Source organism: Neolamprologus brichardi, chromosome 20 (genome assembly GCF_056152115.1).
Source record: "Neolamprologus brichardi isolate AB-2024 chromosome 20, ASM5615211v1, whole genome shotgun sequence".
Classification (NCBI taxonomy): Eukaryota; Metazoa; Chordata; class Actinopteri; order Cichliformes; family Cichlidae; genus Neolamprologus; species Neolamprologus brichardi.
Genome location: NC_142123.1, coordinates 26364718 through 26379345, shown reverse-complemented (window position 1 = coordinate 26379345; position 14628 = coordinate 26364718). Strand labels below are relative to the sequence as shown.

Genomic DNA, 14628 nt, shown 5'->3' with positions numbered 1-14628 from the left:
GATCTAAATGCTCTCTTTCTTACATTTCTGCTACCTTTGGCTCTCTGTGATGTCACCAAGACGATGAACCAAGTATAAGATAAATAGGGATTATTTCTAACACTGAATCATCCAAAGCTTCTCCAGAAGAGTCTTTGAATAAACATATGGAGGTGGAAATGAGCATTTAAGCTGCCTTTTTTTAAAGCTCCACATCATAATTCACTGATACACTTTATGGGCCTATCAGGTGTTTTCAGTCCCATTTAGAGTTACAAACCCTCTCTGGCATTAAAACTGTGCACCAGGAGCTTCATGGTTTTTGGTTTTCATGGCTGAGAAGCTCCTGCAGGTGTGACGTGTAGGTGGGCTGGTATTTTGTCCATATATTTTATGTTTTCAGTTCTTTTTTTTGTGCGACACCTGTCTCCACAGGTCTGAAATGCTACTGGAGAAGAAAATCACAATGTTTTTTGACTGTATAGTGGTTGTTGATCAGTGCTCAGTGGAGGGGATGACTTTTTCATTTCATCCAGTGAAGTGTACAATGATAGACCGATGTGTCATAAATTCAGCTTTTTTGTATGTGTTCGAGAACAACAATGGACACAGGGTGCAATTTGTGCTGCACGAACTGTTAAGTGGCCTATTTTGTGTAAAGTGCTGTCCACTGGGCCCGTGTCGCAATCGAGACAGGTCATAAATCAGAATGCATCAAAAGTAGAGTCTTTATTGATGAGTGGGCAAAAGAACCAACTCAGTTAAACTGTACAGTTACAGAATATCATCTCGCGAGGAAATGCCAGACGTAGAAATTATGGACCTCTGTTCACTTTTCACTTTTTCTTTCCATAACAACATCTGTACAAGTTGTAATCCCCAGTTTTGAATCTATGAAATGCAGTGGAATGCATGCTTAGTACAGTATGCTGTGCAAGTGTCCACATTTTTAAAAAAAATTGACTGCACGTGTATATCTATGCCTAACACATCGTAGGTCAGACATTTGTGTCACATGAATTGTAATTTGGAGAGACAATTCATTGTATTCATTGCCAGTTTTCATACACCACACAAATTGGGGGTCGTATACAACCTGAAGATGTTTGGATTTTGAACATACTGTGATCCAGACACTCAAGTGCTGGCTTTAATGTTCGGGGGTGGGGGGGATATAAGATGGCCCGGTAACATTCAAGTTTCATTCAAATTAAGTGCCACTTCATTTTCTCTTTTTTTTTGTATTCTGGTGAGAGCAAAACAGCACTTTAAAACATTCCCAAGATCGTCATTTGCAAATAAATGTACACTTCCTAATGTTGTTTTTTTTTTTTTTTCCAAATAACGTAATATACATCACCATTCAAGTCATTAAATCCTATGGCCTGTTTTCAATGTACAACTGTTGTTTTCTAATTATTCTGTCTCCCTTTTTTTCATTATCCATCTGTATTTCACAATTGCTTGCACATTAGCATTAAAAATCCAGCTTAAAAATCCATTTGAAGGATAAATTTCCATATGATGAGATTGCTCAATTTTCCATGATTTTGAGACCACAAGATGAGGCTGCTTTCATATTGACTCAGTGTTACTGGAACCTTTTCTATCGTCATTATTTCTTTCTGTCTTCTTTCACTTCCCTCTGCATTTTTTTTTCTTTCTGCCTTTTTTTTTTTCTTTTTCACACACATACACACAAATGCTCTATAAAAACACACAAACAGGAATATAGATTCCTGTACGGTCTATACAATATGAAATCAAGTCATATTTCAAAATAGTGTCATCTGCTTAACATGTATTGTTTACAAATAAAGGAAAACAGGCAATTTTTTTTTTTATGATACAAAGAAACCTGACACGCCCTAAATCAAGTCCAAAAAAATCAAGCATGTTAGGGGCTTCTGGGATCACAACAGCTATTTAAATGTATCCAAGGTTATTGAGTCCACTTGATATTCTGCAGTCTCTTTTGAATTACATGAAAAGGCGTCCAGGGTGGTCTATCAATCCATTTAGACCCTTTGAGTTCCTTGATGTGTTTCAGAGTTAGTAACGCTCTGATCAACACTTTCTATTCACAGTCCACGGCACATTTCTTCAAGGATTTCAAGCCTCTCTGTGTCTGTTTTGTGCCTTATGTGACACAGAAACGCATTCTCAGCTGAAAGCTCTGGGGCGTGTCCCTCTGAAATAAGGCAACGTTATTTTAAAATGGCATCTGACACACTTAGCTGGAGCGGTGATTGTTGTGATGTTTCCAATTTATTAATTATATAGTCCGTCATCAGCGGTACAAACCCTTAAAGTGTTACCAGGGCGTTTCTACTGCCCTATCCAAACCTTTGCAACTCACACATTTTTTCACATATAAACATTCTTCAGATATCGGCACTGTGCCTGCATTTGTTAGCAAAATTTGGATTTTGTTGTGCAAAACAACAAAACAGACACTGACACTTAAGCAAGGTGCATTGCAACCCTTCTGCTCTCCAAATTCCCCCTTAAAACGTGAAACATCCCCCTCTTTAGGCTCATTTTAATCTCACATGATGCAGTAGGCCTCATCCTGGGGCAGGTGTTGTTTAGTCCTCCAGTAAGTAGGCAGATGAGCTCTCAGCACTTTCCTCAGGTCCTCGTTCAGCAGGAGGCAGAAGATGGGGTTCACTCCAGCCTGGGCGAAGCTCATCCACACTGTGATGGAAAGGTACCTATGAGGGATGGTGCAGGACTTTACGAACACCCTCCAGAAGCACGCCACGATGTACGGTGCCCAGAGGACCAGAAAGAGCAGGGTGATGGTGTAGAACATCCTGCCCAGCCTCCTCTCTGATCGCACCTCCTCCATCCCGAGCAGCCGCCGGTGCTGATTGTGTAAATTTTGCCTGATGCCCAACAGAGTAGGTGGCATGGGACCACGACCGAACCCTGCGATCCAGTTAGCTGCAGCTTGACCTGTGGCCCCGGGACCGTGGAAGGTCCAGTTCTGGCTGATAGCAGGCACCAGCTGGACAGGTTTCATCTTGCGGTGCCTGTATTCAAACAGCAGCAGCTTGGCGTAGAAGCCATGAGTAGCCAGGACCACCACAGCCAGCATGAGCATGAAACCCAGGGTGTCGTTGGTCTTCAGGTAGCGGTGTTCAAAAATGCACTGATCCTCATCACGAATGAACTTATAAGTCCCCACGTCAAAGACGGGTGGGAACGCCATGGCGACTGCCAGAGTCCACACCATGCATATGATGGCAGCACAGGTCCAGATGGTCATGCGTTTGGCGTAAAATCGGTGGTGGGCAATGGCAAGGTAGCGAGTGACAGCCACACAAAACAGCATGAAGGCAGCGTGAAAGCAAAACAGCACAGCCATAAAAGCCACAACTTTACAACTCAAGGCACTGTAAGTCCAGGCCGAGCTGTTGTGGACTGAAACCAGCACGAAGGGGAAGCAGGCAGCAGAGCGAACTGCATCGGCCAGGCACAGGTCCAGAAGAAAGAAATAGGGAGCCTTGTGAAGCGTCCTGTCTCGCAGGACCAGCAGGGAGACCAAGAGGTTGCCTACAAGACTGACACAGATGATCAACCCCAAGAAGACCAGCTTAAAGTAGGCAGACACATCTGTGGCAGAGATTCCTCCATTGTTGTTGCTGCTGTCACTGCTGCTGCCGCCCCTTGCTAGTCCACTCTGAGAGGCCAGCACAGCCAGCAAACTGCCAGGGCCGTCGATGGCAAAGCTCTGGTTAGCCATTCTTTCCCCTTCCACAAGAGCCTGCCTGGTTTGGGCCCCTTTAAAAACAGTACAGATCCTCCTACAGCCGTCGTCTCCCACGGCTCTCTCGTCTTTACAAGGAGAGGCCGAAAGGATCTTTTCTACAAGACAGAATCATCTTTCCTCTTTGTCCACAACCTCGCCACCTGCGAACAGAGACACACACACATTTTGAGGAATGAAAAACAGCACGTCTGACCTGCTCGTTAGGTCGAACACGCTCGCCACTAAATTGAAGCAAAGCTTACATTTAAACACAATGAATATAGAAGTGCTGTGTTGGGCAACACAGTGGAAATATCTGCCTTCCTGTTTCTCTAAGGCTGGGATCAGATCAGCAGCTCTACAGCATGCCAGCTCCTTGGCTCTCTCAGTAATTACCTTGCTCGTTGCTAAGATACAACAGCTCACATACTTTGTGCAAGTGTGGGTGTTTGAGTGAATGCATGGGGGTGTACGGTGGGGGGTGGGGGGTGGGGGGTGGGCTGGAGCAGACACAGTACAACCGACACTGGGCATGTCCAACAAACAGGGATGTTGTAAATGAGCAAAGAACATTTTTCTGCTTTCTCTCTGCATGCGTGTATGCGTGACAGTTAAAGAGCAGAGGGTGTAATCAGTATCATTCAAAGCACATAACAAATATAATGGCAGAGCACGGAGCCATTTGGGTTTTTACCGAAGGCCTGTGCGTGTGTGTGTGTGTGTGTGAGAAATGTGTTATGTTACTCAACAGGGTGATAAAACCACTGTTGCCATCACCACGGCCAGACATCAGTGTTGAAGCAAGGAAACGTAAACCTTATTCTGGGAATGAAAAATCAAATATAAACCAAATCTGAGACCTGCAAACTCATTTGTGGGTAGAGGATGATAACAATACTCAGTCGTTCTGCTTGTATGGGTGGGCCTTGTCTATGTAGGCCATGACACCCAATACGATTTGCCATAACTGTAAGCTTGTTTTCTTTTCTTTATTCTTTTTTCAATCATAGCAGCTCTCTGCCACCTTGACAAATATCATTTCACCTGATTAAATGGCTGCCATGGCAGCTAGGCCTGAAACACAGGGTGGAGTGAAAAACACATGAACAGGTGTCAAAATCACCATCATTTTTTTTTATTGTGTGTGTGTGTGGGTGTATGTGTGTGTGTGACTGAGAGAGAGAGAGCGATAAAGAGATGGAAAGAGAGGGAGAGAGAGATAATAACCTACCTTTCATCCCCTCATTTTTGCATCCTTTCTTTCCTCACGGTAAAAAAAAAAAAAAAAAGCAAAAAAAAACCCCAACAAAAAAAAGGGATCCCAGTCGCTTTGCTTCAGTGTTCGTTAAATGGAGAGAAAAGCACATAATAAAGCTGCATGGTCTTGCTGTGTGATCTCAGGCTCAAACAACACCTGTTATGCATAAATCCATCGCGAAGAAAGCGAACTGAGCAACATTTAATAAACATAAGACGGGCAGAGGCTACCTAATAATCAACAGCTGATCAAAAAAATAAAAAATCCAGGATGAGGACTGATGTAAAGCCACATTTAAAAGATATGCATACAAAAAACACTCTCTCACACACACACAAAAAAAAATCCACCGCCACCCTTTTACATTTTCATGGAGAAGAAGGTGCTCATTTGGTGTCTGAATATCATCCGAGAAAACAGATTTTATGTTGCATCACGTCGAGGATGGGTTTCCAGAAGCCTAGAAACACACGCGGTGGAAAAATAACATATCTTGCTCTGTTCATATATCCAAATGATGTCAGATTTTCAATGCTTATAATAACCCACCCACAAACGTTAGAGAGGAAAAAAAGATCGCGCATCCCCTAAATGAATCGTCTTGGCGTTTATATTGACTAGAGGCACCGGGACAATTAGTCCACACAGACAACAGCCGCGATACGTCTCTTTTCCCCATCTTTCGGCGTAAAAGGCGATGTATTTACCCTGAACTGTTATTATGCAGTCTTTGTTTTGCTGTCCAGCGAAGGTGGACTACATCTTAATGGTCCAAAATAAAAGCCTCCGTGACAGAACAAATACATGGTTTTTGGACAAATCCAGCGACGGCACAGAGGGCTTCACATCGCAGACGCTGCCGAAATCAAATGAAAAAATAGGAAAAACAAAAACAAAAACAGCACGGCTGGATTAGGCGAATTATTCCTGAATAATCCCAATTATGGCTGCTTGCAAGGAGGCAGCTCGCACATTCGCGGAAACCGTCGGTTTTATTCGGAGAGAGAGAGAGCGGGAGGGAGAGAGAGAGGGGGGGGGGAGGCAGGGAGGGAGGGAGAGAGAGGCGGACCTGTGCAGTACTGTGGGCCCAATAACTTGAAAGTGATGTTCTCTGAATGACACGCCAGTTTTGTCCAGTATGGGTGCACTGAGGAGCTCCACCTGTCAACTAGCTACGTCTTACACTGGTGCTCCTGTCCTCGGTGACAAACTGGGTTGACTGGACCACATGGGCCTGACGGGGTCCAAGGAATTCTGCGGGCTCTGGAAGAATATTGGGCCTCCTTTTTGAAAGTGGAAAAACATCTCATTTAAAGTTCTGCAAGAACCTAAAAACATCACCAGAACGAGCACACACAATTGATTCGAGGTGCCTTATATTGTAAGGCAAAAACCCTACAATGATACAAAATAAACAGATGAAACTCCAGCAATCATATGACCCCCTCTGAGAAAACACTTTGGCGACAGTGGGAAGGAAAAACTCCCTTTTAATAAGAAGAAACCTCCAGCAGAACGAGACTCAGGGAGGGACAGCCATCTGCCATCTGGGGTGAAAACAGTGGACACCACAGCACCACAGTAGCTAGTGCCCTCTATTTCATCTATGCACACACACACACACACACACACACACACACACACACACGTATATATATATATATATATATATATATATATATATATATATATATATATATATATATATATATATATATATATATAGAAGGTCTGCTAGATGATGTTAATGCAGCACTACGGACGATACCTACAGCCACGATTACCGACACTAACAAGCTGATCTACAATACGGCAGCAGTGATCAGTGAGATGCTTGGCTACAAGTTGAACAGCCACAAGGGGCAGTACCCTCCATGGAGAAGGAGGCTAGAGGGCAAGATCAAAGTAGCACGGAGGGAGGTGAGCCAACTAACGGAGTTGCAGAAAGGTGCGACAAAGAAGGTGCATAAGAAATACAGCAAGCTGTCCATACCTGAGGCCTTGGAAACTGCCAAGCAAAGACTCACAGCCTTGGCCAGCCGCTTGAGGAGGCACACTAGAGAGATAGAAGGCAGGAGAATAAACCAGCTGTTCTCCACAGAACCAGCAAAGGTGTACTCTCAGTGGCAAGGGAACAATAATAAGAGAACAGCACCACCAAGGCTGGAGACGGAGCAATACTGGAAGAGCATATGGGAGAAGGACGCAACCCATAACGGCAATGCTCAGTGGCTAGTGGATCTGAGGGCAGACCATAGCGACCTCCCTGAACAGGGTCCAGTAACCATCACAGTGGCAGATATCCAAGAAAGGGTCTCCAGTATGAAGAGTTGGACAGCACCAGGGCCCGACATGGTTCACGCCTACTGGCTGAAGAAGCTGACTGCACTCCACGAGCGTCTGGCAGCACAAATGAACCAGCTGCTAGTTGATGAGAGACACCCGGAATGGCTAACCGAAGGTCGGACGGTCCTGATCCCCAAGGACCCCAAGAAGGGACCAGTCCCCTCCAACTACCGACCAATAACCTGCCTCAGTACTACATGGAAGCTCCTGTCAGGCATCATATCGGCTAAGATGAACAGGCACATGGGTCAATACATGACCGGGACACAGAAAGGAATTGGCAAGAATACCAGAGGCGCAAAACACCAGCTACTGGTAGACAGAACAGTCAGCCGAGACTGCAAGACCAGACTGACCAACCTGTGCACTGCCTGGATTGATTACAAGAAGGCCTATGACTCAATGCCCCACAGCTGGATACTGGAATGCCTAGAATTGTACAAGATCAATGGGACCCTAAGAGCCTTCATCAGGAACTCAATGGGGATGTGGCGTACAACACTAGAGGCCAACTCCAAGCCCATAGCACAAGTCACCATCAAGTGCGGGATCTACCAGGGAGATGCTCTGTCCCCACTGCTGTTCTGCATAGGCCTGAACCCCCTCAGTGAGATCATTAACAAGACTGGCTACGGATACCGACTACGGAACGGAGCAGTTGTCAGCCACCTCCTGTACATGGATGACATCAAGTTGTATGCCAAGAGTGAACGAGACATCGATTCACTGATCCACACTACCAGGCTATACAGCAATGACATTGGAATGTCGTTCGGGCTGGAGAAGTGTAGTCGGATGGTAACAAAGAGAGGGAAGGTAGTCAGAACTGAGGGGATTGAACTACCAGAAGGCAACATTGCAGACATAGAGGACAGTTACAAGTACCTGGGGATCCCGCAGGCGAATGGGAACCATGAAGAGGCCGCTAGGAAAGCTGCAACCACCAAGTACCTGCAGAGGGTCAGGCAAGTCCTGAGGAGTCAGTTGAACGGTAAGAACAAGATCCGGGCCATCAACACGTACGCCCTGCCCGTGATCAGGTACCCTGCTGGGGTAATAGGCTGGCCAAAGGAGGAGATAGAAGCCACTGACATAAAGACAAGAAAGCTCCTTACCATGCATGGAGGGTTTCACCCCAAGTCCAGCACCCTGAGGCTGTACGCTAAGCGGAAGGAAGGGGGTCGGGGACTGGTGAGTGTCAGCACCACAGTCCAGGATGAGACAACGAACATCCAAGAATACATCACGAAGATGGCCCCAACTGACAGCGTGCTCAGTGAATACCTCAGGCAGCAGAAACCCAAGAAAGAGGAGGGAGACGAGGAACCATCATGGAAGGACAGGCCCCTGCACGGTATGTACCACCGGCAGATAGAGGAGGTGGCTGATATCCAGAAATCCTACCAGTGGCTGGACAAAGCTGGACTGAAAGATAGCACAGAGGCACTAATCATGGCAGCACAAGAACAAGCTCTGAGTACAAGATCCATAGAGGCTGGGGTCTATCACACCAGGCAAGACCCCAGGTGCAGGCTGTGTAAAGATGCCCCAGAGACAATCCAGCACATAACAGCAGGGTGCAAGATGCTAGCAGGCAAGGCATACATGGAACGCCATAACCAAGTGGCCGGCATAGTGTACAGGAACATCTGTGCCGAGTATAACCTGGAAGTCCCGAGGTCAAAATGGGAAATGCCCCCAAGGGTGGTGGAGAATGACCGAGCTAAGATCCTGTGAGACTTCCAGATACAGACGGACAAAATGGTGGTGGCTAACCAACCGGACATAGTGGTGGTAGACAAACAGAAGAAGACGGCCGTAGTGATCGATGTAGCGGTTCCGAATGACAGCAATATCAGGAAGAAGGAACACGAGAAGCTGGAGAAATACCAAGGGCTCAGAGAAGAGCTCGAGAGGATGTGGAGGGTGAAGGTAACGGTGGTCCCCGTGGTAATCGGAGCACTAGGTGCAGTGACTCCCAAGCTAGGCGAGTGGCTCCAGCAGATCCCGGGAATAACATCGGAGATCTCTGTCCAGAAGAGCGCAGTCCTGGGAACAGCTAAGATACTGTGCAGGACCCTCAAGCTCCCAGGCCTCTGGTAGAGGACCCGAGCTTGAAGGATAAACCGCCCGCAGGGGCGTGCTGGGTGTTTTTATATATATATATATATATATATATATATTAGGGGTGCAACGATACTCGTATCGATATTGAACCGTTCGATACAGTGCTTTCGGTTCGGTACGCATATGTATCGAACAATGCAACATTTTTAATTTATTTTATCAACTTTCCTTCTGACGGTGCTGTCTGTGTTGAGCGCTCAGTGGATCTGCGCTCGACAGTGCAGCCTAGGCGGAGTAGTCGAACACAGATTCACTGAGCGCAGGGCAAGCTAGCAAGACAGAAGTTAAGCTTGTTGCAACATGGCAAATTGAACCTCCCCCACCCTCATTCAGATCTGGCGTCTGGAACTATTTTGGTCTTCATGTGACGTATGACCCTGAAGGTAAGCGCATCATGGACAAAAGTAAAACAGTATGTCAGATGTGCCACGCAATGCTCAATTACATGAGTGGGAACTAGTGTGTTAGCCAGTTAGCTCGTTAATGTGTTGACGCTGTCCAGCCCCACACACGGGGCAATCCGCGGTAGCTCGTTAACGGAGATTTGCCGTGTTGTGGCGTTAACCTCATTTCAGATTAAGGCTGACAGCACTAGTGGGAACACAACGAATATGACTGCACATTTACCCGATAGCATCCTAGTGCAAAGACAAGTGGAAGCAGACAAAAACAACAAGCACGCATACAAACTTTACCCGAGTCATTTAGACAGCCGTTAGCACATGATTCTCCTTATGGGGACCTGATATGTTTAATATGCTGCTGAGAATATAGCCCAGAAGAAGCGTATAGTATAGCTTTTATTTTGGAAAGAGACATTTCTCTGTAATAAACTCTCTTTTCTAAAGATGAGTGATTCCTCAATCAGATACAGGGCTGCAAAATCGCTAGCCCGACTTCCTGGGGCTAGCGATTTTTCCAGTCGGGCTGCCCTGCTCTGCTCGTCGGCCTATCGTAGGAAGGAAAAATATATGTCAATGCTTTTGCATTCTTTCGGAAATGTAGCTGGGTAATTATGTCATTGGCATCGGTGAGCCACTGTCAATATGTGACATATTGAAATCGCGTTTGAATTTGCGCTTGTTTTTTGCTTTCACTTTGCAATCGCGCGAACTGTGTATAGAGAGCGACAGCACTGATTGGTGAGTGATGATAATTTGCGCACCAATTCCTCTGACATCGTCTTATCAATCGTTAGCTTACTATGCAAACATGACAAGTAAAATCTCCCGCAGCAAGCTTAAACATATGAGAGGTTGATCGCGCAGAGAATCGCTGAGCGTTATGTGAGTGCGTGTGTAAAAGCAGCAGGATATATATTTTAGTTCTGCTGAGCCAAATAAGACAGTACAGGGTGAAGACGTGACAGCCAAAGAAAAGCTTACCACAAAACGGAAAAGTTATGACAAATCAGACTATAAGGCAAAAAGAAAGTGCAGCTTTATGGTTTCATGGACAAAAGAATTTCTGTGGCTGCAATATGACGAGCTAAATAACCAGGTCTACACATTAGTGGTCCGCAGGTGCGCATTCGCTGTCAAAATAAAAAAGTTGCAACGCGTGTTTGCATACATAAGATTTTCAGGAGGAGGACAGACATTTGTTTAGAACTCTTAAAGATGTCGAAGAAGCTCCTTTAAGCAGTTACTTTGGTGTTCCTCCACCTCCAAAGAAATGTCAGGAGTCCGAACCACAAAAGAAGCGCATATTCTCGGAAAAGTGGTTGCAGGAGGTGAGCTGGCTTCAAACAAATGATGAACGCACAGAGAGGTGGTGCAGAATGTGCCGTGAAAATTTAATAAATGACAAATTAATAAAAAGGCATGAACATTTTTTTGTGTATCGAAAAAATATCGAACCGTGACACCAAAGTATCGAACCGAACCGAACCGTGAATTTTGTGTATCGTTGCACCCCTAATATATATATATATATTTTGCTAGGTCATAAAGTGTAATTTAAAGTGCAGACTTTCAGCTTTAATTCAAGGAGTCAATCAAAGTATTGCATTAGCTTCCAGGGTGATATGTGAAAAAATATAAATATAAATGTAAATATAAATATAAAAGGACACCAGTACTGACAGTAATATTTCTGAGACATTAATAAGTAAACCAATATAAGCCCCCCCCCCCCCTCCCCCTTCCCCAATAAAATTATGAATTATCGTGCATAAATAGGCTGTTGATTTTCTTTACTCATTTCAGGTATTACCAGCAAAATAGTTGCATGTTTAATCATCTGGGAATTTACCCAGATTTATTTATTTATTTAGACAGAGATCATATCATGTATGTGTGTATATATTTCTCTTTAATGTTCCAGTTGTTGATTATTTTCAATACTTATATATTGCAGGGTAGGTTGATCTATAATAATGCAGTTAATCTACAGAATAATTATAAACTAAAGATTTAATACTTCACATTAAACCTATACCTTAGTAAAGTACTTGAGGAAATGAATTTAGTTACATTTCTACTGTTCCTATCCATGCGCTCATCCAGTGGTGATGTAAGATTAGCAGTAACTAGTACTATGTTTCAAGGCAAATTATATTTCAGCTCATCCACCCCATGCTCCCGCCCCTCACATATCTGATAACTGTTTAGTAATTAAAGCCATTTTAATGCATTTTCCTCCATTTACAATGGACCAAAAGTACTTAGACAAACTATCATAATTTTAAATACAAGGACTGTTTTAATAATTGATGAAAATAATTTCCAGTCAAGAACTGTCTGAAGTACAGAATCCATGAATATCACCTAATGCATCATATCCTCCTGGATCTGCCAGGCTTTTACTGCAGTTTCTGGTTGTTTGTGCTTCTAGTTTTATTTTTAGGAGCTGAAAATTATGCTCTATTGTATGGAAGCTTGAAATTGCCACTCATGAGTTAAAATTTTGGTTGTTATGTCAAAATTTTGAGTCAGGTATTGCAAAAGTTCAACTTACTAACTCAAATGTCTGAGAAAGGTTTTAAACTGAAGTTTCAGTCATAGCTGGTGCCACCCCTAACCTCCTTCTGGATACACCTCTGTTTACGAAACATCTGCAGTTAAAAATATATGCTCGACTACGGCTGGGAAAAAACACGTTTCATCAATTTTTATTTATTTTTTATTATTAACAAAAGTTGGGATGCACAGTTTGACATGTTAGTTAGTTTTACTAATGTATATTCTGCTTTTTTTTTCTACATCATTCATGGTAATGATGAGCTACTTGGGTTTAAGTTTAAAAAAAAAAGAGTTTTACATGTTACTGCATGAAATCTAATTTTCTGTCTTTAGGACCTTGTTAGCATTACTGTTTGAATATAAATATACAAATAAATAATTTGATTATAATTAATACAATAATTTGAGTTTTTAGCCTCACAATGAGTGTCCCAGAGTTTATTGTGAAATCAACTGCCCTTTGAAAATGGTAACACGCTAACCAGCCAAACTATGTAAGCTGATTATACTAAATGTGAAATACATGTCTAATATTTTTGACATAAAACCTTTAATTTATATTACTTTATTTAGTTGTATTACAAAACAAACAAAAGCAACAGGTGAAAACCATGTGAAATACCCCAGTGTTTAAAGAAAAGTGCATCAGCTAAAACAAAATATGAATTAAATTATGAAGGCAAAGGTAGCTAATGTTATAATGAGCTTTAATCTAACGCAGCATGTAGATGAATGTAATCAGAAGCTTCAGTTTGTCATTTCAAACATATAAACAGAACTAAATGTTCACCAGGCACAAACAGTGCTTAGTTGAACATTGACAGCAGCACAATGCTGAGGTTAGATATTTAACTGATAGTTTGTGTTTCCAAACGTAAAACATTGAAGCAACCTGAAGTTCACAAAAGGCCTTCTGTTTCTTTCTGGCAATGGCAGATGCTATAAGATGCCATCATCTGTTACAGAATAAAGTTCTGGGTCTTTGAACACCAGTGTACAAGTAAACCAAAGCCGAATGAAAATGATAAATTATAATTTTTGGATCCATTTAATGAGGCATATTACCTTTCTCTGATATTAAACAGAGGTGACATGAAATACAGTTATTATAAGTGTTAGGATCATGGATCCTTTGGTTGAAAAGAAGCTCAAATGTTTTCACAACACTGATGCATGATATTAAAAAGCCTTCTGAAGGACAACAGTCAATAATAATGACAACTACATATTAGAGGCTCACAGCTTTAGGCGTACAGCCCAAAAATAAGTGCACAATACTGAACATCGAAGCATTTCTTTTCATTTGTTTTATCCTCCATTTAATAAATGTTTTGAGGGGGTTTAACGAAATCTGTGGATCTGGGAAATGGAAATGTCTGAACAAAAAAATAAAAAAAGGACTAAACGGGCAAATATGTGTGAAATGATAACTGTGATGGACCTGATAAAACCAATAAACATTCACAGGCCACGCTTGGAGGAGTACAATGACAAGTTAAAGGAGGGGTATTGTGGAAAATCCGATTTGTCTTGTCTTGGAGGATTTCACTGTCACAGACAATATTTAAATAAAAGCTGGTACTCCTGCTGTTGCAATCGCTTCTCGTGATGAAATATCTCTGTTCAAACAAGCTGAGGGTGATGCCACACCCTGGGTGGAAAACGATGCCCTTCTATCTGCTGTTTCTTAATATTGCCACAGCGCTCGTAGATCTCCTGTTGAAATCACTGCTTAACATGGACTACCTGAAAAAAACAGTAATTATTCCAAAGGGTGGATCTTATAAAATTCACACCAGTTATCCTGCTTAGGACAGCTTTCAGAATTTGCCTAAATTTTTAATGTTTTCCACCCTGCATGTGTGTGACCACCACACAAATTAGTCGCTCCTGCTACTTTCCCTGCAGAAGTCTGCAAAATACAAATGTGCTTGGATGAATACGTCTGTTTTAAGGCTAATGCGTAATCTGCATATAATCCACAGGGTGCCTAACATCCAAGGATCAAAAGTTTAAAGTTATTAAAGCTTTATTTGGCCAAAAATGAAGATAAAATATTAAGACTAAGCCCTAAATATAAGAAGAGGTAGACCTGACGAGAGGTGCCGTCTTATCGTATAACATCCGAGGAGATTTTCAGAGAATTTTCAGCCTTCAAACACTGAGCTCAGCTTACAGTGGCCAGTGTATACTATAAGCTA

At 43.0% G+C, this 14628-nt stretch overlaps 1 protein-coding gene across 1 annotated transcript; it reads right to left on the bottom strand.

Moving 5' to 3' along the window:
- Nucleotides 1–693: 693 nt before the first annotated feature.
- LOC102795772 (putative G protein-coupled receptor 173) lies at nt 694–5969 on the bottom strand. Its single transcript, XM_006794152.3, has 2 exons — nt 4965–5969; nt 694–3894 (listed from the first exon to the last, which is right to left on the bottom strand). The coding sequence occupies exon 2, from the start codon at nt 3725–3727 to the stop codon at nt 2528–2530; it is 1200 nt and encodes a 399-aa protein (XP_006794215.1). The 5' UTR covers nt 3728–3894; nt 4965–5969; the 3' UTR covers nt 694–2527.
- Between the last annotated feature and the right edge of the window lie 8659 nt (nt 5970–14628).